The following is a 23,297-nucleotide window of genomic DNA, read 5'->3' as shown; positions in this document are numbered from 1 at the left end:
TTTTTTAAAATAGATATGCCACCCCTGCCACTTTCCAGGTTGGACATCACTGAAACGCAAAGCCCTTCCTTTCACTTGCAGAATCGTGGCTGCTTCTTATCTGGGGCGGGGATGCCAGTTGCTAGTTCCCACGAAGCGTGGTGCCTGTCTCTCCAGCCGCCTCCTCACTAACGAGGATAGAGGGGCTGGGCCTCCTCGGGCCCAGCTGGGGCAGGTCTGGCGGGGACACAGCCATCTGCCTGAGCAGTTGCTGAGGCTGGGGAGGGGAGAATTCTAGGCAGCTGACAGAACATCTGACTGAACATGTACAAGCAGGAAAGCTCATTCAGCCCCGCCAGTGACCCCGAACTCAATTTCCCTTCCTTCCCAATGCTTCCTCCTCAGAACACAGGGTGAATTTGCAATAGCAAAGGCCTAAAAGACACTGGAAAATGGCCAGAGGGTCAGCAGCGGGTGGGTAGAGTGGCCCCTTCAAAACCAGTCTCTTCTGCCTTCACTGCTTTGGTGAGTTAGGTTAGACTCAGGTGGGGAAAAGTGGAAACAGTGACAGATTTTATTTTCTGGGGCTCCAAAACCACTGTGGACAATGATGCAGCCATGAAATTAAGAGATGCCTACTCCTTGGAAGAAAGGCTATGATAAATGTAGACAGTATATTAAAAAGTAGAGACATCACTTTGCCAACAAAGCTCCATAGAATCAAAGCCATGGTTTTTCCAGTGGTCATGAACAGATGTGAAAGTTGGACCAGAAAGAAGGTTAAACACTGAAGAACTGATGCTTTTGAACTGCAGTGCTTGAGAAGATTCTTGAGAGTCTCTTGGACAGCAAGGAGATCAAACCAGTCCATCCTAAAGGAAATCAATCCTGAATATTCATTGGAAGGACTGATGCTGAAGCTGAAGCTCCAGTATTTTGACAAGCTAATGCAAAGTACTGATTCTTTGGAAAAGATGCTGTGCTGGGAAGGCTTGAAGGCAGGGAGAGAAGGGGGACACAGAGGATGAGATGGTTGGATGGCATCACCAATTCAATGGACATGGGTGTGAGTAAACTCCGGGAGATGGTGAAGGACAGGGAAGCCTGGTGTGCTACAGGTCACGGGGCCACAAAGAGGCGGACATGACTTACAGACTGGACACTAACAGCTGTGGGCCGGGCGGGGAGAGGGCAGGAAGGGCACAGCAGGGCGGGAGCAGGGCCGCCTGCGAACTCACCTTCTTTATGCATCATATCAACCACTGTCACTCCTGGGTGCAAGCGTCCGTGTTCATCTCGGACAGGAACGATGAAGCAGTGGGGCCCTAAGGACGGTGACAAGACTCTGACTGAAGTCTCTAAAGACACGAGCAAGGCGTTCCTAATTTCCAGTGTGCAATTATGTTGATTCTAAAATTCATTCCGTTCTGTGACTGGGAACTGCCAGTAATAGTGTATGATGTTGAGGGCAATGATAAATTGCTTCATCATGTATATTTAGGGGACCAAGTGCTGAATTTTTTAAAAGACAAATAATTCAATTTTTCACGTAGCTGTGCCACGGTGCATGTGAGACCTTAGCACCCCGATCTGCAGTGGAAGCACGAGTGTTCACCGCTGGACTGACAGGGGAAAGTTCCAATGTGAATTTTTTACTAAAAACAGCCGTTGGGAGGGGAAGGATTCTGTGTAAAGCACTCATGGGAGAACAGTACTAATAAGAGAGACAGCCTGGGTTTCTGTGCTGGTGACAAACCTTGAGATCTTCCATTTATGATGAGCTGGGCAAAGACTGCTGCATAATTCCCGTACATCGCATTTCCGATGTACATCTTCTCAGCATCTTTACACGGTGTGTTAATGACAAATTCCTGCAAAGAAACACCAGAGCAACAGAGTTTTCCTCCTTATGGTTCCTTTCCAGCCCTGGACTCAGCGCAATGAACGCCGTGAAACAGATTCACGTTGCATAGCTCCGCCCACTTAGGCGACCTCACAGGAAAGGCGCAGATGACCCAAAGTCGTTTAGTTCACCCTCAGGTTCCTTCCCTTCTTGCTGGCCGCTCTTCTTTGTAAGGCTGGACTGGCACGTATAGCATTTGTCTGAGTCTGTGGCTTAAATGTATGAATCCTTCTTCAGTGAGCTTCTTTCTCTCTAGGCTACTCCACACTGAGGTTTTGACTTTTAAATAATCTAGCGCCCACACCCCTAAAAGCCCTGGTGATGTGCACTCAGGTCTCACCACAGCCCTCACTCCCAAACATTCCACCTGCAAGTTTCACAAGAAACCATAGAGTACCCAACGATCTGGGGCCCAGTTCGACGGGTCCACGCCTGTGTATTTCATTTTCTCTACTGGACATTGTCCCTCCTGGACCAAGGGCATGGTTCCTCGGGTCCTCCACTGATTCCCGGGCCTCAGACATCCCTGCATCTAAGGTATGAGTCCACTGTTTGAACAGCAACTAACTCACCCAAGGTTACACGTGTAGGCGCATGTGTGCTAAGTCACTTCCATTATGTCCACCTCTTTGCAAGCCTACAGACTCAGCCCGCCAGGCTCCTCTGTCCATGGGACTCTGCAGGCAAGAATACTGGAGTGGGCTCCCATGCCCTCTGCCAGAGGATCCTCCCAACCCAGGCACTGAGCCCACGCCCCTCATGTCTCCTGCACTGGCAGGGGGCTTCTTTACCACTCTCGCCACCTGGGAAGCCCTTAAAGGTGTACACCTGCACACAAACAAGACTAATAAGCAACTGTGACCGAGTCCCACCACTGCTTAGAATCTCATCCCAGACAATTTTGATTTTTTTTTTCTTTCTTTATTTATTTATTCAGTGGGTTTTGTCATACATTGACATGAATCCGCCATAGATTTACACGTATTCCCCATCCCGATCCCCCCTCCCACCTCCCTCTCCACCCGATTCCTCTGGGTCTTCCCAGTGCACCAGGCCCGAGCACTTGTCTCATGCATCCCACCTGGGCTGGTGATCTGTTTCACCATAGATAATATACATGCTGTTCTTTTGAAATATCCCACCCTCACCTTCTCCCACAGAGTTCAAAAGTCTGTTCTGTACTTCTGTGTCTCTTTTTCTGTTTTGCATAAAGAATTCATTTGAACCAGTTCTAATGAGATGGATGAAACTGGAGCCCATTATACAGAGTGAAGTAAGCCAGGAAGATAAAGAACATTACAGCATACTAACACATATATATGGAATTTAGAAAGATGGTAACAACAACAAGACAATTTTGATTTTTATAAAAAGAAATATCTCATTTAAGCCTCGGGGTGACTGTTTCAAAATCTCTCTCCATTTTCTTCATCAATGAATATGATAATAAAAGGTTCCCTCAAAAGCTCATGTGAATAAGCCCTTAAACCAAAAAGCATGTGTCAACAATTCTCCATCTTATAAGGGAATGAATCTTAGAACACATCATCTAGCTTGTCTCCAAAAGATGACCAAGGATTCTAGCTCCAAACAGTCTGAAGTTAACATTGGTCAGGAAAAAGCAGGGGGGAAATAATTAGCTTTTTGTTTTCAGTCTCTGCTCAAAACTCTGCCTCCTTTTTCTTCCCCTCCAGGAACCAGAACAGGATCACCATGGAAACACCTCTCTTCCCTTCTTGGTCCTCTATCATGCTGCTTGCTACGTGGGATATCCTTCAGCCTCTTGTTAAGGAGAGACAGACCATAACTGCCAACCCTGGATACTGGGTACCTGGAACAGGTCGAAGAATCCAGGGGGTGGGGGAAACGGGGAAGGAAAGAGGAGGCCAGGGCAGGGCGTGAGGGCAAAAAAACAGAACCGCAAATTTAATCGAAGCTGACAATATCAAAGATGTGGCTGAACCAAACCAACAAGCTATTGATCATGTAAAGATCATCTCGGATTTCAGATTTTCAAGTATATGGACTGTACTTTCCCTCTGGCCAAGAAATACAGTCTTGGAGCCCAAGAAAACATTCTCTGACACATGTGCACACAGGGAAACTTTTAAAATAGGCAAGGGCTTTTCAGAAACATAAATGGATGAGCTGATTGTTTTTAAAGTCTCTGGAGGCTGCTGCCCTTGTTTTATCAGGCCAGCCAGGAAAGGGATAAAATATATCTTTTAAGGTAAAGAATCCACCTTCCAAGAAAGGCCAGCCTTTCTTTCCTTCCTAAAGAAAGGAGCTATTGTGAGGCTGGTGGGTGCAGTAACAAACGACAACAAACAACACGTGATGAGGGGATGTATTAAACAGCACCCCAAGGGTGGGAAGGGAAGGAGCAGAGAAAGGCTCACCTTCAGAAAAGGTCTGGAGGTATGGGGAGGAGACAGGAGGCCACCCGTCCCCATCAACATTTGATCCTCTCTGGGAAAGGAGTTTTGTCACTTCTGGCAAAAACACTTGATTTGGAAAGTCTGCCTCAGCCAAAACGCTGGTGTTTAAAGCTGGTCTAAATAATGCACACCACGTGTGTTGGTTCCTATTATAATTAGTTGCTGAAGGCTGACGAAACAGTCAATCCTGTAAACACTCATAGAGATGGCTTTGGCCAGAGAGCTCTTAAAGCCTCATTTATTTTTGTGTTTTTGCATAAAGTGCAAAAATAAAACCCTCTCTTACCTAAAAACCCTCCATGCTGCTACTCAACCCACCATCCAAAAATAAAAATAAAACAACCAACCCACAGGAACGAATAACAAAAAAACTGAAGAGATTAAAACTGCTCCAGAGGGAGACAGAGCTCATTTGATATGCTCTAACGTTTGAAAAGGGAAACGAAGGGGAAAACACAGAAACCAATGAAGGGGAAAGCCATTCTCGGCTAAGCCAGGCCTCAGTGGCCTGAGTCTATGATAGGCTTATTCCCTCCCTCACTCCCCCGGGAGGCAGCAAGTTCACCAGTCTTCTCATCATTACGATTTCAACTTTGCAACTCCCCTGCAGACAGCGGCCGCCACTGAAGCACACCAGGCAGCTGAATCATTTACGCTGTTTGGGGAAAACAGGCCCGACACAGGGAAATCAGTTTTGTGCAAAATAATAATAATTATTATAATTATAAGAAGAAGACAAAAAAGAATTGTGGGTGGGTTTTTTCCCTTAAATGACAGCAAGGTGACCTCAAGACTACTGTTTCGGGAGAAAAAAAAATGGGGCAGGCAGAACCCCATGATGTTTGGTCAATGTGCCATCTCTGGCAGGAAAGCTAAGCTCTGAAGGGCAATCCCCTTGAACCCGAGATTCACTTGCTAACTTCATAGCCATAGTTTCTCCGCCTGAAAAATAAGGACAAAAATATGTTCCTGTAAGATTATAGAATATGTAACACAATGGTGCACCGCAGAGTGCTTGGCCTGGGGCCTAGCGCACACACAGTAGCTTAATTGTCACATTTATGGGATTGTTGCTATAAGAGAATGTGCACGCGTGCTAAATCGCTTTAGTCATATAACTCTTTTCGACCCTATGGATCATAGTCCTGTCAGAGATATAGTCCTGTCCATGGGATTTTCCAGGCAAGAATACTGGAGTGGGTTGCCATGCCCTCCTCCAGGGGATCTTCCCCACCCAGGGATCAAACCCGCGTTTCTTATATCTCCTGCATTGGCAGGCAAGTTCTTTACCACTAGCCCCACCTGGGAAGCAGATGAATGTGGTAGTATACTATACAGAGTTTGAGGCAGAGCCTGGCACAGAGCGAGCATTCAATAGGCGACAGTCCTTATTCTGGTCCTTATTGTGACCTCAGACATCACTGGCTACTGCAGAGAACTTGCATCAGGGCAGGAGACAAGGCAGGGTATCCTCTCACACGACCCTCACCTGCATCTGTCATTCTAAATGCTGACCGCCTCCAGCTAGCATTCTTGGGTCAGAAGACCTAGGAACAGCACTCCAGATTCCCAAGGACAACAGCCAAAATGAAGAAAAGGCTGAGTCACCACATACACAGGCAAATGGCCATACCCACAAGCACAAGGCCACACCCACAAGCACATGGCCACATTCATAGCTTATGGCCACACAAGTTTGCACACTCATTCACACACACATTTCTAGAAAAAAACTGCAAAATGTATTTATCCCTTTGTGGTTTTTAGGAATACCCAATATCAAACAAGAAACTAGAAAGGAGAATAAAATAAGTAGGTCATTGCTTTCTTTATTTGAGGACAGGACGTAGGAGCTAAAAAGATGGGGGGCAGGATTTACAGAACAGGATTTTTGCTGCAACCCATTCATTGAGAGCTATCGATTTAGAGGGTCTTACCAACATTTTGGAGTTCAACCCATACAATAGGGCTTCCCTGGTGGCTTAGAGGTAAAGAATCCACCTTCCAAGCAGGAGACACAGGTTTGATCCCTGGGTCAGAAAGATCCCCTGGAGAAGGAAATGGCAGCCCATTCCAGTATCCTTGCCTGGAAAATCCCATGGACAGAGGAGCCTGACAGGACAGTCCATGGGGCCGCAAAAGAGTCGGACACGACTGAGCAGCTAAACAACAACCACGCGGGTGATAAAGTCAGATTGTTTTGTGAAATTTTACTTTGGTTGCCTCGTGGATTTTTGTCCAGATCACAGTTACAGATATTGCATCATGCTGAGACAGACCTGGGACCCTTTGCTGCAATGCTTGCACCTGGCTACACCTCTCCTCAAGCAACACAATATATAAAGATACAATATTGCACTAAAAATAACTGTGTGCAGGCTCAATTGGGGCAAAATTATAGAGAAAACATACAAAGAGACCAAAAAAACCAACTACCAATTTTGAAGAGCCTGGAGAAAAAGCAGGATGTCGGGAGCAAAAACAGGATACTGAGCATACGCCCTGCACACAACACCACGTCAGGGGTAGGCAAACCATCTAAGCCATCCCTCTGGCCTGACCCCTTGACACACCCCTATACTCACCGCATATAAGGAGTCAGCTCACCCCCCACTCAGGGAGCGAGCAAGCAAGAGGACCTGCTACTTGTTCTCAGCTCCCCCTGCTGCAGCAGGGGCCCCAGTAAAGCCTCGCCTGAATTTCTTGTCTGGCCTCTGATCAATTTCTACTGACTGGGGAAGGTCAAGAACCCTGGTTGGTATCAAGGCCAGCACCGAGGCCTCGGCTCCCGGAAGGAGGTCCAGCACACACAGTGCCCTCCCACCCCATGGGGTGATGCGCCAACAGAGAGCTCTCTCACACCCATGCCCCTGCTACTGCTAGGAAGGACCACAAGATGGTGGAGGTCCTGTTCTCACCAAGTCGCCCCAGAGCATGAAGTTAATAAGTGCACCTCAAATGTCTCAGCAGTGTCCTCCCAAGGTAGGTGCCGTGCAAGTGTTGGCAGTAGACTCGGGGAGGCTGAGCACACATCCAGTGCCACTAAAACTCAGACACTTCTGAATTCGGGCACCTCTGGCTAGACAGTGCACACAGTGTGGGTGAACATGGTCTCGGGACGAAGAGGAAGGAGAGCCTGCTGGGTTCAAGTCTTCTGCCCACAGAACTGCGGAACCACAGGAAGAATCCTCACCTGTGCAGAGAAGTCAAAGGTGGCTTCGGTCTGGATCCCTCTGACGTTGCTTCCATGTCCCCTCTCGGTCATTGCAAACATCCCCGTGTATTTCTGCTCCTAGAGTTGACCGGGTGTTAGAAGGGAATCATCTAGTCAAATGGCTGCTCTAACTGCTGACCTCTCAGATCATTATCTCAGAGGATGGGATGGTTGGATGGCATCACTGACTCAAGGGACATGAGTCTGAGCAAACTCCGTGAGATGGTGAAGGACAGGGAAGGCTGGTGTGCTGCAGTCCATGGGGTCACAAAGAGTCAGACAGGACTGAGCGACTGAACAACTGAACAACACATCATTAAGAACATCGGCGAGAGAGGGAGTAGTGAGTTGGAGTTGGAGATATAAAAATTCAGTCTGGTGACAGCTAAGGTGATAACAATATGACAGACTTGTGCAATCTAAAAAAAAAGGAGACTTAGGATTCTCATTTCAAACAAAGCTCTGGCTGACACTAATTGCATATTTTATTTTCTTTTTCTGCAAACACACACACACTCCTAACTACTGTGAATTTTTGCTACCCACCCCAGTATTCTGGTCTGGAGAATTCCATGGACTGTACAGTCCATGGGTCGGAAAGAGTAAGACACAACTGAGCGACTTTCACTTTCATTGAAACTATCTAAGGTGGTCCACGCCATACCTGGAGAGGCTGAAGCCATTGAGTTACGTGTGCCGGGCCTCCAAGATTTCTGACGGCCCCACCAAACAGCCAGTAAATTATTCCACACTGGAAACAAGCAGAGTACAGACCATTGTTAGAAACAGTCAAAAACTTAATGACGACTGAACCCACTGGGCAAAAGCCATTCAAGGAACACTGATCAGCCCATCAAGCTTTACCTTTGCCCCACATGCCCTTCCCCTTCCGGCCTGTCCAGCCCCAGTCCCTCTGGGCAGGCACGGCTCTCGGTTCCCCTTTGTGCAGAGGTCACCCCAACAGCATAGAGCATCCGTCCTCCATCCTCAGGGCGACCCAGTTCACCCCATCACTCTGCCTTGTCTGAAAAACGTGAAAGTGTCAGTCACTCAGTCATGTCCAGCTCTTGGCAATCCTACAGACTGTGGGGGCCATGGATTCTGTCCTCTGTCCCTGGGGTTCTCCAGGCAAGAATACTGAAGGGGGATGCCATGCCCTGCTCCAGGGGATCTTCCCCGCCCAGGGAGTATATCCCGGGTCTCCCTCACTGCAGGCAGATTCTTTACCATCTGGACCACCAGGGAAGCCCTTGCCTTATCTACTCAGGGTTTAGTTTGGTGCCTGGTAGGTCGAAGGTATGCAGCAGCCTTTGTTCACTGATCCCAGGTGCTGACCGCAGCTTGGAGAGTCCTACCATGAGAGACAGTCTGCAAACAGGAAGGTGGATGGAAGAGGCAAGGCTGCAGCATGAGCAGGCACTGGGCTCAGACCCCAGCTCAGCTCCCCACCAGCTGTGGGACCTTGGACAACGACACAATGACTGAGTTTCCCCATCCGACAGACACAGTGGGCAATGAGCCCCCACTTGGACAACGACACAATGACTGGGTTTCCCCATCCGACAGACGCAGTGGGCAGTGAGCCCCCACTTGGACAATGACACAATGACTGGGTTTCCCCATCCGACAGACGCAGTGGGCAGTGAGCCCCCACTTGGACAACGACACAATGACTGAGTTTTCCCATCCGACAGACGCAGTGGGCAGTGAGCCCCCACTTGGACAACGACACAATGACTGGGTTTCCCCATCCGACAGATGCAGTGGGCAGTGAGCCCCCACTTGGACAACGACACAATGACTGAGTTTCCCCATCCGACAGACGCAGTGGGCAGTGAGCCCCCACTTATGTGCCCTCCCGCCTTCCAGGGTCTGAGCTCCACACACTCACTGCCTGTCACACAATTCCCATTCCCCTCACCAGGCTTCCCTGGTGGCTCGGACAGGTAAGACTCTTCCTGCAATGCAGGAGACCCAGGTTCGATCCCTGAGTCGGGAAGATCCCATGGAGAAGGGAATGGCTACCTACTCCAGCATTCTTGCCTGGAGAATTCCATGGACAGAGGAGCCTGGCGGGCTACAGTCCATGGGGTTGCAAAGAGTCAGACATGACTGAGCGACTGACACCTTCACGTCCACTTCCTCACTTGGCAGATGAGGACAGTGAGGTTCAGGAGGAGGACGTGGCCTGTCCATGGCTGCACCTGAGGAAGCATGCAGGGCTGGGGTTCAAGGCCAAGCTGCCTGACACCTAACAGCCCTTCATAGGTTGCTGCAAGGTTCAGTGAGAGGCACCTGCCAAGCACTGTGGTCAAGAGGAGGAGAAAGAAGAAAAGGAAGGGTGGCTTGAGCAGAGCCGTCTGAAGGGAGCAGGGGGCTGACTGCAAAGACAGAAGGGCTCCGGTCTTCAGACATCTGCTGCGCTTGCCGCTCAGTGCCGCCTCCACTCATGGGAGCACAGGCCCAGCTTTCCTCCCGGGAGCCCTCTCCCCCAGAATCAGCCCAAGCGGCTCATGGCTAATGTCAACCTCCAGTCCAGCTTTCAGATGAGCCTGGGACCCAGGACTGGCCAATCTGCATAACATCGTGGCCATGGGGATGCTTTGGGATGAATCTGTGATCTGGGTGGGTCCTATCAGAGTAGCCACTGGACACAGGAGTCAGCTATTAGAGAAGAGAAACTCTCTCTTTTATTGGAAGCAATGGAACTTGGAAGAAGGGAGGGTGGGGACTGCTCTTGCCATCAAGAGAGCTGGTGAAGGAAGCCAATGCATGGGGTCAAGGTGAGGAGAAGTTGAGAGATGAGAGGAACCAGGCCTCACACACCCACATCTGAAGCCAGCTAGACCCTGGACTCTGAGTATAGCAGCCAATAAGTGCCTCTTTTCCTGGGGTGACTGCGATGGAATGCATCCCAGTGGACACAGTGACTCCAAGGAAAACCTTGCAGGTAAGTGGCAGAAACAGCATCTTCACATGCTCCCATCTGAGAACTGTCATCAGCCTCTGGTGGGGACCATACCCTGCACCACACGGGTGTAATCAGCCTTACGCTAACTTCCAAAAAGGCCACTTCATCAAGTTGAAGCGAACCACTTGACCAGCTGAAATGCTCTGACATCACAACAGATGAATTTCACTAATTACATCGACATATGAGGCGCTTGCATTTGGAGAATCATCAAACATCCTTGGAAGAGGCTGAACACCCTGATTTCTCAGCTCCCTGCTCCTTGGAGTCACTGCCGACCCAGCAATCTGCTTTTCTAATTCCAACCCAGGAAAATGGAATCCATCCAAATAGTCCTTTTTCCCCCCAAACCCTCTTGGAAATCAAGTTAAAGAAAAATATTTTTCTAAAACTAAAACAGGTTGAATTTTCCGCCCTTAAGTCTCTTTGGCTGATGGCTAATGTGTTCTTTATAGTGTATTGTTTTCCTAGGTTTTACACTTTTTCCTCCTCTTTAGAAAGACAGGAAATGAGTCAGCCACCTTTTGAAAGACTCCATTCACTAAACGCTATTAGTTGGAGCACTGGGCTGGGTGAGTGAAACCTGCAGGCTTCCGGAAAGCCACAGGAGTTGGGCTTCCCTGGCGGCTCAGCGGTAAAGAATCCGCCTGCCAATGCAAGAAACACAGGTTCAATCCCTGATCCAGGGAGATTCCACATGGCGTGGGCAACTGAAGCCTGTGTGCCAGCACTACTGAGCCGTGCTCGAGAGCCCAGGAGCCGCGATTACTGAAGTTGGAGCACCCTACAGCCTGTGCTCTGCAACAAGAGAAGCCACCGCAACGAGAAGCCGCACACCCCAACTGGGGAGTAATCCCCACTCACCGCAACTAGACAAGGCCCTCACAGTGATACAGACCCAGCACAGCCAAAAATAAAAATTTTGTTTTAATACTGCAGGAGTTAACTGAGGCACTGCCTGTAGACCCCGATCTACACAGTCTGTTCAAACATGGGCCTCTTCCCCACGTGCTGACCAGCACAAAGCCACATTCTCCAAAGAACAGGGAATCTGACAGTTGGGGATGCCCCTGGGGGACTCTAACAGACAACTCCCTGGCCTGCTGTACACTCTGAGCAGGGTGTGGCACCCAGCCCGGAGGGCAGACCTGAGGTGCCCGGCCAAGGTGTGGTGGTCAGATCGCAGTCAAGGGCATGAGAAGTGGAGGCGTCTGGGGAGGATTCTGGAGACAGAGCTGGTGGGTTGGACTCGGGAGGTGGGGGCAATGTGACACCTGGTCTTTGGCCTGAGTCTTCAGACAGATGGAGGATCATCCATCGCAAGGGAGGAGCCTGCAGGAGAAGCCAGGGAGGAGGGGGTGGGTTCCCCAAAACAGGGATGCTGAGCCAGAATGAGAAGGGTGCGGAGCCATCACGAGTTGCAGCACCAGGTGTCCCCGGGACAGGGCGCTGGTCCACTGTTGCCAACACTGCCCAGTGAGTGTCCTGCCCTGGCTTCTCCCAGCCCACCTCGGGAGACAGGATCCAGAGAAATGCTGGGGAAAGCAGCGGCAAGGAAATAAAACAGGGAAGGGGGGGCAAGGGACACCTAAGGAAAACCCTAACTTTAAACACATGTACACCTTGTACTGCTTGTTTGAGAAAGCCCCCTCTCTCCTTTCTCACTTCTCTGGAGGACACAGCTCCAAGGCCAAGTGCAGGGGGTTATGAGCACAACAGGCCCAGGGAGGGCTGGTGGCAGCCTCCGGTGGCCACAGTTGGAAGCTGGGAACTATGGTCAGGACAGGCTGACGGGCCCAGGGATATGGCCTCCAGCAAGGCCCTTTAGCTTCCAAAGAGTGGCTAGAAGGAGAGCCGACCCCTGGGCAGGGGAAGCTGAGTAGGCTGGGCCTGGGAACAAAGGCTGGTGCCTCCTCCGCCCACTAGCTGAGCCACCATCTGGGAAGCCCGTTTGGGGAAGGCCCAGGTCAGGAGCTGCAGACCCCCCCACCACCACTTACAGAGCTCCTGTGACCTGCAAGGCATGGCCTGGAACTCCTCCTGGGCACCACTGGCTTAAATCTGGACCAGCCTGTGACTGGGCATCAACACCAGCTAGCATCATAGTCCTCATAGAAAACGAAGCTGCAGGTGTATAATGGGACATCTAGGGCCATGATGGAGACATCTCGGAGTCGGGACATGAACCCACATCGTTCTGACCATCTCCCTGACACCACGGACCTGCCAGGTCTGTGATGTGTGCAAGAATCCAGGTCCTTCCTATGTGATGGTCAGACAGCGGGTCCCCTAAAGAGACTTCAAGTGCATTCAGATTGTTTCCATTTCAAAAGCAGATGGGAGGGACTTACCTGGTGGTCAAGTGGTTAGGACCCCATACTCCCAATAAAAGGGGTGGGTTTGACCCCTGGTCAGGGAACTAGATCCCACATGCCACAACTAAAGATTCACCATGTCACAGCTAAGAACTGCCATAGTCAAATAAATAAATAAGTTTAAAAAAGAAAAAAAAAAAGTGGATGGGCTATACCAAGGCACTGCAATTGGTTTTTGAGACAATGGTAACCCCACAAAGGATAGTGAATGGACTAAGTTGTTAGGTCTTCACCCAGAAACTCCTATTTGTTGCTGCACAGTCGCTAAGTCATGTCCAACTCTTTGTGACCCCAAAGACTGTTACCCAAAAGGCTCCTTTAATCCATGAGATTTTCCTGGCAGGAATATTGGAATGGGTTGTCATTTCCTCCTTCAGGGGATCTTCCTAATGCAGGGATGGAACCTGCATCTCCTGCACTGGCAGGTGGATTCTTTACTGCTGAACCACCAGAGAAGCCCAGAATTCATATGCAGAAGCTTTAATCCCCAATGTGGTGTTAGGATATAGGAACTTTGGGAACTAACCACAGTTAAATGAGGTCTTTAGGATGGGGCCCTCATGATGGGATTAGTGCCCTTACAAGAAATACCAGAGTGCACTCTCTCTCTCTCTCTCTTCTCTCTCTCTGTCTCCCCCACCCTGCTCCTGAAATGTGAGCACACACAGAAAAGGTGGCTGGCTGCCTACAAGCCAGAAAGAGGGCCCTAACCTGGAACTGAATCAGCTGGCAGCTAGATCTTGGACTTCCCAGCCTCCGGAACCATGAAAAAATTAATTTCTGTTGTTTAAACCACTGGTTCTGTAGCTCTTAATCATGACAGCCCACGCAAACCAAGACAGAGTGAGATGATTCAAACAAGGGGAAGCAGGAGCCGTCATGGGGAAGAAGAAAAGGAAGCAGGTCTCGATTCTTTTGGCTGTAGAGTTCATCCAGATTGCATCAGCCTGTTTGGCGGGAGACCTTGGGCTGGCTCCCAAGTTAGAGTGAGATTCAAAGCCCTCAGCAGAAAAGGTCTCTCTCTGGCACCCCTCTCCGTTTCCCCACCCCTTCACTGTGAGTTGCTCTCCAAGCAGTACTTGGCTCAGCCAGCACTTGGCTGTGTGAGTACAACTGTGCTTGTCCAAAGCACTTATGGACACCTGGAGCTGCTGGATGATGCAGACTCGGAGGAAGAGAAAAAGGCACTCAGGGCTACGGGGTGCAGATAATGCTGATGAACTGATGTTCAGGATGACGGCCAGCTCAGGTGACCAGGAGAGCCAGCAGGGGCCTTGGGCTGGCAGTGAGATATGGGGAGGTTGTGACCAACCCAGGACTCACTCACCCATTCTCCACGCACTGCACTCCCCTCACTGGAAGTCTCCCTCCATCACCAACAGGAAAGGCAGATGGGCTGGACCAGGGGCACAACCTACACCTTGCACAAACTGTCTAGGATGTCTGAGCACAAGAGAAAAAAGATGCCCCTGTATGTATGGCTTGATATAGTGCTTTCCTGGTGACTCAGCAGTAAAGAATCCTCCTGCCACTGTCTGCCATTGCAGGAGACCCGGGTTCAATGCCTGGGTCAGGAAGATCCCCTGGAGAAGGGAATGGCAACCCACTCCAGTATTCTTGCCTGGAAAATCCCATGGACAGAGGAGCCTGGCAAGCTACAGTCCATGGGGTTGCAGAGTCAGACATGGCTTAGCAACTAAACAACAGCCACAAACAACACATGTGTGGGAAAAGCAGACAGGGTTAATTGTCCTTTTTTTTTTTTTTTTTTTTGACATGGACCATTTCTAAAGTCTTTATTTATTTGTTACAATATTGTTTTTTTTTTGTGTTTTATTTTTCTTGGCCGTGAGGCATGTAGGATCTTAGCTCCCTGACCAGGGATTGAATCCACACCAACATTAGAAAAAAGAAAGTCTTTCCCATTGGACCACCAAGGGAAGTCCCTAATCATCATCATTTTTGTCCAATTTTCCAAGTTTTTTTATTATGATATAATAATAGCATAAATGTTATAACATAAAGCTTGCCATTTTAGCCATGGTTACTGAACAGTTCGGTGGGATGAACTGTACTAACAGTATTATGCAACCATCGGCACTACTTCTAAAACTTTCTCATCCTCCCAGCAAACTCTGTGCCCATTAACCAACAACTGACCCCGTTCTCCTCTTCTCTCAGCCTCTGGGAACCTGTAATTTACTTTTTATCTCTATAAATTAATTTGCCTATTCTCAAACTTTCATATAAGTGGAATCATATAGTATTTGTCCTCATGGATCTGGCTTATTTCACTTAGCATATTTTCAAGATTCGTGTTGTAACATGTACCAGAACTTCACTCATTTTTATGGCTGAGTGATATTCCATGGTACATACTATATATTAGACAATATTTTGCTTATTCATTCATGTATTGATGGACACTTGTTTCTTTCAGCCTATGAGGTACTGTGAATAACGCTGCAATGAACATTGGCATACAAGTATCTATTTAAGTCCCTGTTTTAATTCTTTGGGGTACATACCTAGGAGTAGAACTGCTGGATCATACAGTAGTTCTACATTAAACCTTTTGAGTGACTGCGAAACAGCTTTGATTCTATGCATTCATTTAATATTCATGTCTTGACACTGCCTACATAGCAAGAATGTAGACAGAGACCATCTTCAAGGATTTTTGCCCTCTAGCGGTGCTAAGTGACATACAGTAGACATGTGAATAAATACATCAATCCAAAATGGGTGCGCACCCAGACAGACACTGTAAGGTACAAGGGCAGATGACAACACATAAGTGAGGTTTACACTTCAGGCTTGGGCTTCCCCAGGGGCTCAGTGATAAACAAGCCCCCTACCAATGTAGGAAACAGGTTCCATCCCTGTCCAGGAAGACCCCACACTCCGGGGAGCAGCTCAGCCTGCACCCACACTATGGAGCCTGCCCTCTGCAGCTGGGGACTGAACTCCTGCGCCCACGTGCAGCAAGCACGGACCCTCAAGGGCCCGAGGAGCCCGTGCGCCACAGGGAGAGAAGCCCCCGCAATGCGCAGCCCCGCTCACCACAACCAGAGAAAAGCCTGAGCAGCACATGGACTCGGCACAGACAAAGACAAAGAAAGAAACCTGAGGCTGGAGGGAGGTTCCCCTGAAAGAAGGACACTTGAGCAGGGACTTAAGAACGAGTGTCAGGCAGGTGAAGGAGGAGAAAGGGTCCTTCTAGGATGACAGCACGAGTGGTCCAGACGTGGAAACGAGACCCAGAGGCCCAGGCGGCAGGTCTCCCGGGCAGGACCATACGGCACAGGAGGTGTCTGCAGAGGTGGATGCAGGGCCAGGCCATTTGAGGACGTGTGAATCAGGTCAAGGGCTGGAGGGCTTCTCTAAACCATAAGAGGAAGAGGTCTCCAGTAGAGGACTGATGTGATCAGAGAAGCATTTTTAAAGATCTGTTCCTTTAAATCTATCCAAATCTCCTTCTAGGCTACTCAGGAGTAAAATTTTTTAAAGTTTTGTACTGTGGGAAAATTCAAACAAAATAGAAGAGTATCATGAACTCAACAATGCCCAGCTCATGGTCCATTTTATTCATTTTTCCCCCAGTCCACTCTCCCATTCTACACCCCAGGTGATCTCAAAGCTTATCCCAGATGTCCTGTCATTTCATCCCTAAGTATCTCCTAAGCCTCTGTCAAAGGTAAAGGGCTCTTCTTAAAAGCATGATCCTAAAATCATTATTTCACTTCAGATACAATAGTAATCTTTTAATACTGACAGAGAGCCAATGCTCAAGTTTCCCCAACTGATTCCTAGTCTTTCTTTACAGTTTGTTGTTTGAATCAGGGTCTACTTAGGTTGGCCAAAAAGTTCATTCGGGTCTCCCTATCGCATCTTATGGAAAAACCCTAACGAACTTTTTGGCCCACTCGAGAAGTAAGGTCCACACGTTGCAACGGGCTGAAGTGCTTCTTCAGGCTGCTTGACACCAGAGGCTGCCCTCCCCTCATTCGTGCAAACATTCCCCGTGCAGCTCCGTGCGCCTGGCTCAGCACGAGACCCGGCAGGTGCAGAGGAGCAGGCGTCCCATGCAGGGAGTGGGGACGCGCCGCGGAGGCCTCCCCACAGAGACCTGCCAGAGAGAAGGGGGCAAGGTAGTAAAACGACCAGCTGAGGCTCGGGAGTCTTCAGAAGGAAGCTCTAGGATTTCTGAAAGGAGGATCTACTTGCTGCATCTGCGCTGACTTTCTCCACTGCAGAAGCCACAGCCAAAAGAGAAGAGACCCTGCCTGGCTGAAATCGTAGGGAGGCCAGTTTCCCCACAAACGTCCTCACCCTGGGATGGCATTCACAGAAGTCTTCATTTTTAACTTCCGCTGCTGCATGCTAAGTCACTTCAGTCGTGTCTGACTCCTTGAGACCCTATGGATGGTAGCCCACCAGGCTCCTCTGTCCATGGGATTCTCCGGGCAAGAATACTGGAGTGGGTTGCCATTTCCTCCTCCAGGGGATCTTCCCCATCCAGGGGTCAAACCCAGGTCTCCTATATTGTAGGCAGATTCTTTACCGTCTGAGTCACCAAGGAAGCCCTTTTATTCCTACTCATATTTAAATGTCAACATCACAGAACAGGAACAGTTTGCATCTTGGACTCATCAATGGCTTCTTGTCTGATCATTTCCTCTTCATGTTCTCATCATAACCTCTCCCCTTTGGGGACATCAAGACTGGATGTCTGCATGCAGAGACTTATTTGGAGATGCAGTGGCATCCAGGGAGGGAGAGAAGGTTACATGCAGAGCCACATGCCTGCTGGGAAACAGGGCATCAGGAAGGTCATGGCACTCATGCCTGTCAGGCTATTCTGTTTACCACCCTCGGTGAGCTGGTACATGCAAAACAAGTCTACAGCACAACCATTTTATACCCATTTAATCAGCAAAAATGGAGAAGTGTATAAGTATATAAGAACTCCAAGTGTTGTTCCACCCAAAGGAGTATTATTCAGTAGTTGAAGACTTAGGAGGGTTTTTCTGGTGGTCCAGTGGTTAAGAATCCACGTGCTAGTGCAGGGGGCATAGGTTCAGTTCCTGCTCCAGGAAGATCACACATGCCAAGGGGCAACTGAGCCCGTGCACCACACCTACCCAAGTGCCTAGAGCCTGTCTCCGCAACAAGAGAAGCCCTTGCAATGAGACGTCCGTACACCACCACCAGAGAGCAGCCCCCGCTCACCAAAACTGGAGCAGCCCGAGCAGCAACGAAGACCCAGTGCGGCCAAATTAATTAACTCATTAAAAACATAAAATTAAAGGAAAATAATTGATTGGCATAAACGCAATAAAACTATACAAAAAGAAAAGCAAAGAAAAACAAATACCGAATTGAATACAATGGTTGAAGAAGAAGTCAAGGGGATGTGTTGGGAGGTGTACCATTTCATAAACATCTCTTGTAGGAATAGACTGACACCTATGGAATTGTTTCATTTTGTTTTCACTCCTTTTCATGCAAAATTATCAGTTCATGGGACACCCCTGGTGGTCCTGTGGTTAAGCCACTAAGCTCCCAATGCAGGGGGCCCAGGTTCAATCCCTGGTCAGGGAATGAGATACCGCACACCACAGCTAAGACCTAGCACAGCGAGATAAATAAAAAATATAGTAAAATAAAACAAAACTCTCAGCACATGAAGGGTGGGAGAGCCAGTAACCTTCACCTTTACTCCTGTGGCCATGTCCGCTGTGGAGAGGACTTCTCCTATGACCAGGCTCCGACTGACAAACTTCCTTGTTCTCTCCACCTGAAAACATGACAGACCCAAAGTCAACATATCCTTAGGATTTAAGGATACCCTTGAATCCTGACCATTTAAATTAACATTTTTAAAAATAATAAACACGTTACTTTTACAATTTAAAAAATTCAACACCATTATTAAGCAATTTTTAAATAAAAAAATAATCCTACCACCCTACAGAAGTCAAAGTTTTCACCCTTATAAAAAAAATTTTTTTTATTTAAGTATAGTTGATGTACAATATTGTGTTAGTTTCAGGTGTCCAGCCAAGTGATTAAGTTATGTTTATGTAAATGTATTGTTGTTGTTGTTCAGTCACTAAGTCATGTCCAACTCTTTGCGAACCCATGGACTGAGCATACCAGGCCTCCTTGTCCTTCACCATCTCCTGGAGTTCATCCAAGTTCATGTCCACTGAATCGGTGATGCCATCCAACCATCTCATCCTCTGCCACTCTCTTCTCCTTTTGCCTTCAATCTTTCCCAGCATATATCTATATTATTTTACATCACTGTTTATGGTAAGATATTGAGTATAGTTATTTGTGCTATACAGTAAATCCTAGTTGTTTATCTCTTTTATACATAGTAGTGAGCATCTGGTTCATTCTTTTTTAATGTGATCATCTGGTCTCAGACCACAGACAAAGTAGTTAAAGACTCTTTTCTCACAAAATTGGAATACACCTGCATGGAGGCCAGCCCTGCCAACTTGCCTTTGGCCTCAAGTGGCCTTAACCAAGTTTGTCCCTGGGCCTCTCCCCAACGATTCTCCATGACAACTCACCAACACTCCCACCAACAGTGAGTGCCTGACACAAGTCCAGGCGACCATCTTGATGTCAAAACAGAGGATTCAGAAGGTTTTGGAATATTCTGGACATAGGAAAAGCACTATTCTTCACTTCTGTTTCTAACCACAGACCATCCTGGGGCTTTGATCAGTTAAAAACCATGAGGTCTGGTCCCCCTTTGTGACACTGTCTTCCACTGCTGTGCCTTGAATCCCAAAGCTACATAAGCAGGCTCTTCTCCACCAGCAAGAAATGGGACAGGACAAGAGCACTACTGTTGTTTCATTTTAAAGTTTCAGAGGCAGGTGGCAATTCTGCCAAAAGTAACGGGCCCTTGCATGTGTAAATTCCAATTACCCATTGTTGGAATTAATGCTAGCTTTTTTTTTTCTTTTTTGGCCATGCCCTCCCATGATGTGGGATCTTAGTTCCCCGACCCAGGATGGAACTTGTTCCCCTTGAGTTGGAAGCTTGGAGTCCCAACCACTGGACCACCAGATTGGAGGTTGGAGTACCCACCACTGGATTCGCCAGTCTCTTCTGAGATGCAAGCCACAAAACTCGTGCAAGCTGCCTGTGTGCATGAATGTATACGTGTGTGCTGTCTGTTTGTCTGTGTGTGTAAACTACGCCCCACCAGGGCAGCAGGAGCCTATCTTCCTTGGATAACTCTCAGTTTCCACAGTGGCTTAAGCTCTCTCCACAAACACACTCCTTTCCCTCCTATGGGTTTTTACAATGTTCCTCTCAAGCATTATTAATTTTTTCAAGCAGCAAACTGTCAAGATTTATGACTCTTAGCATGGCTCCCACCCAGTGCATCTTGGATTGATTATTTCCTAAAATACCTCCAAGGCTGGAGCATGTACCAGTGCCTGGCTCCAGCATCACTCACACGGGAGGTTTCATTCCTAGCAAATAATAAAAAACAACTGTAGTGGATATGTGCGGACTTTTTCAGAGGGTCCCTAGGTCCTCTATCCTGCAGATCCCCACAACGACCCTCCATGAAGGGCTTAGTGGGACAAGAAGTGACCCCATGTCATGGATGGAAGAGTCTAGGCTGAGGGAGGTGAAAAGACTTGTCCAATAAGAATCATATAGTAAGTGGTAGAAGAAGGGCCAGAAACTAGATCTTCAGAGTGCTTACCTGGACCTCTCGCTCCCAGTCCTCAATGCCCCTCACTGTGGAGCTGGAGGAAGCCCGGGACTCTGGGCGGCCCAGTCCCAGTTGCCAATAAACTCCCTCCTGTACCATCAGCCTCATCTCCAGAAAGCATGTGGCACTAACATGTCCCAGTGCCCAGCTGACTTTGCTAGGAATCACCCCACTCACTTCATTACAACAGCCCCTTTCTCCCCTTAAACCACGTGCTCTGCTGGAGCTAAACCTAACCCACCAGGACCAGGGAAATCCCTCAGCATCTCCAACTAGGCATGGCTTTCAGCATATTTCATTCTCTCCATTTCCACCATGGATGGGGCAGCACAACTTTGCCATCGGTGGGATCCAGCTATGGTCACCTTTACACACATAAAAGTGAAATAAATCGCCATCATATTTACTAAAGAACCAATCCCAAATGTAGCCATCCTGGAGCATAATAAATTTACTGTGACAGTTCTTTTCCTTCTCAAGTCTCTGCCCATGACAGAGATCTTTGCTGTTAGATCTGATGGGCAATGCCATATAAGTCTGCCATTAATGCTCTGATGCTGACTCAAGCATTCGTTTGGGTTGGTCCATTTCAAGACATCGAGCAAAAGTTTCAGAATGAAGACGAGGCTTAAGTTGATGGATTTCCTTACTAGCATATACTTTTAACATCTTCTCCACACATAAATTCTCCCTTTTTTTCAGCTTTTCTTTCATTTTCCTTTGATTCACTAATTTCTTAAATAAAGAATGCCTAATATTTACAAGGGCTCCACCATATTCAATTGGCAGCATACTGAACTGCCCATGCTAGTAATCATCAAATAATTAATGCATTTTTTGACATACATTCTTGCAGTATTTCTACTGTATCTATATATTCATTTAGGCTGATTGAATATATTCAAGCCAAACTCAATTCCCATATCAGACTATTACCTTATAGTAATTTTAAATGATAATGGTTCCATAAATGTATAGAGAATATACTCAAATGTATTTTATCCTAAATTATACTTCATGATATTTACATTTCTGCCTAATAAATTCAGTTTCAAATAGAAGGAAGGTAATTTCCCCTAAAATAATCTTCATTTCTTTATAAAGCACTTGATATATCAGACCTTCATGATACAATATTCTATTACAAAGCAAATTCTACAAAAATGTATATTTTTTATTTTACAAGCCCAGAGAGTCTCCAAAAGAAAATTATTCCTTCTTCTTCAACTACAGTCAACTTGATTCAACACTGCATGGGTGTCTATAATCTGAGATGTCTTTCTTCCGGTATTAAAAGACCCTGACTGTCCCCTTTATAACCCATTAGCAAGCCCTGTTAGGAGCCTAGCCAAGAGGACTGGGCAAAAACAAGTTCCTGATCTTAGTTTTCTAACATCAGTCCCCAAACTGGCATATTTGCTTCTTCTATCTTCTGGTTTCAATTTCCCTAATTTAATTACATTTAATCGGTCTTACTGAATACATGGTCAATACCAGATGATCAGTATTGAAATCAGATTGATTATATTCTTTGCAGCCAAAGATGGAGAAGCTCTATACAGTCAGCAAAAACAAGACCAGGAGCTGATTGTGGCTCAGATCATGAACTTCTTATTGCCAAATACAGACTGAAATTGAAGAAAGTAGGGAAAACCACTAGACCATTCAGGTAAGAGCTAAATCAAATCCCTTATGATTATACAGTGTACATGACAAATAGATTCAAGGGACTAGATCCGATAGACAGAGTGCCTGAAGAACTATGGACGGAGGTTCGTGACACCGTACAGGAGGCAGTGATCAAGACCATCCCCAAGAAAAAGAAATGCAAAAAAGGCAAAATGGTTGTCTGAGGAGGCCTTACAAACAGCTGTGAAAAGAGAAGCAAAAAGCAAAGGAGAGAAGGAAAGATACACCCATTTGAATGCAGAGTTCCAAAGAATAGCAAGGAGACATAAGAAAGCCTTCCTCAGTGATCAGTGCAAAGAAACAGAGGAAATCAATAGAATGAGAAAGACTAGAGATCTCTTCAAGAATATGAGAGATATCAAGGGAATATTTCATGAAAAGATGGGCTCAATAAAGGACAGAAATGGTATGGACCTAACAGGAGCAGAAGATATTAAGAAGAGGTGGCAAGAATACACAGAAGAACTGTACAAAAAAGATCGCCACAACCCAGATCATCATGATGGTGTGATCACTCACCTAGAGCCAGACATCCTGGAATGTGAAGTCAAGTGGGCCTTAGGAAGCATCCCTATGAATAAAGCTAGTGGAGGGTATGGAATTCCAGTTGAGCTATTTCAAATCCTAAAAGATGATGCTGTGAAAGTGCTGCACTCAATACGCCAGGGTATTTGGAAAACTCAGCAGTGGCCACAGGACTGGAAAAGGTCAGTTTTCATTCCAATCCCAAAGAAAGGCAATGCCAAAGAATGCTCAAACTACTGCCCAATTGCACTCATCTCACACGCTAGCAAAGTAATGCTCAAAATTCTCCAAGCCAGGCTTCAACAGTATGTGAACCATGAACTTCCAGATGTTCAAGCTGGATTTAGAAAAGGCAGAGGAACCAGAGCTCAAATTGCCAACACCCGTTGGGTCATCGAAAAAGCAAGAGAGTTCCAGAAAAACATCCATTTCTGCTTTATGCCAAAGCCTTTG

The 23,297-nt window shown here is 47.5% G+C and overlaps 1 protein-coding gene across 1 annotated transcript in view; it reads right to left on the bottom strand.

Annotated features, from left to right (window-relative positions):
• The window catches only part of ACOXL (acyl-CoA oxidase like), a 335,773-nt gene that overhangs the window by 288,758 nt on the left and 23,718 nt on the right, over positions 1-23,297 (bottom strand). The window contains exons 3-7 of the mRNA XM_061156338.1: positions 18,597-18,680; positions 8,199-8,285; positions 7,514-7,612; positions 1,736-1,850; positions 1,218-1,304 (exon numbers count right to left, since the gene is read on the bottom strand). Of these exons, the coding sequence (XP_061012321.1) occupies positions 1,218-1,304; positions 1,736-1,850; positions 7,514-7,612; positions 8,199-8,285; positions 18,597-18,680 (472 nt within the window). The remainder of the gene's footprint in view (positions 1-1,217; positions 1,305-1,735; positions 1,851-7,513; positions 7,613-8,198; positions 8,286-18,596; positions 18,681-23,297) is intronic.

Source organism: Dama dama, chromosome 11, assembly GCF_033118175.1.
Source record: "Dama dama isolate Ldn47 chromosome 11, ASM3311817v1, whole genome shotgun sequence".
In the NCBI taxonomy this organism is placed as follows: domain Eukaryota; kingdom Metazoa; phylum Chordata; class Mammalia; order Artiodactyla; family Cervidae; genus Dama; species Dama dama.
This window is presented reverse-complemented; position numbering and strand designations above follow the sequence as displayed.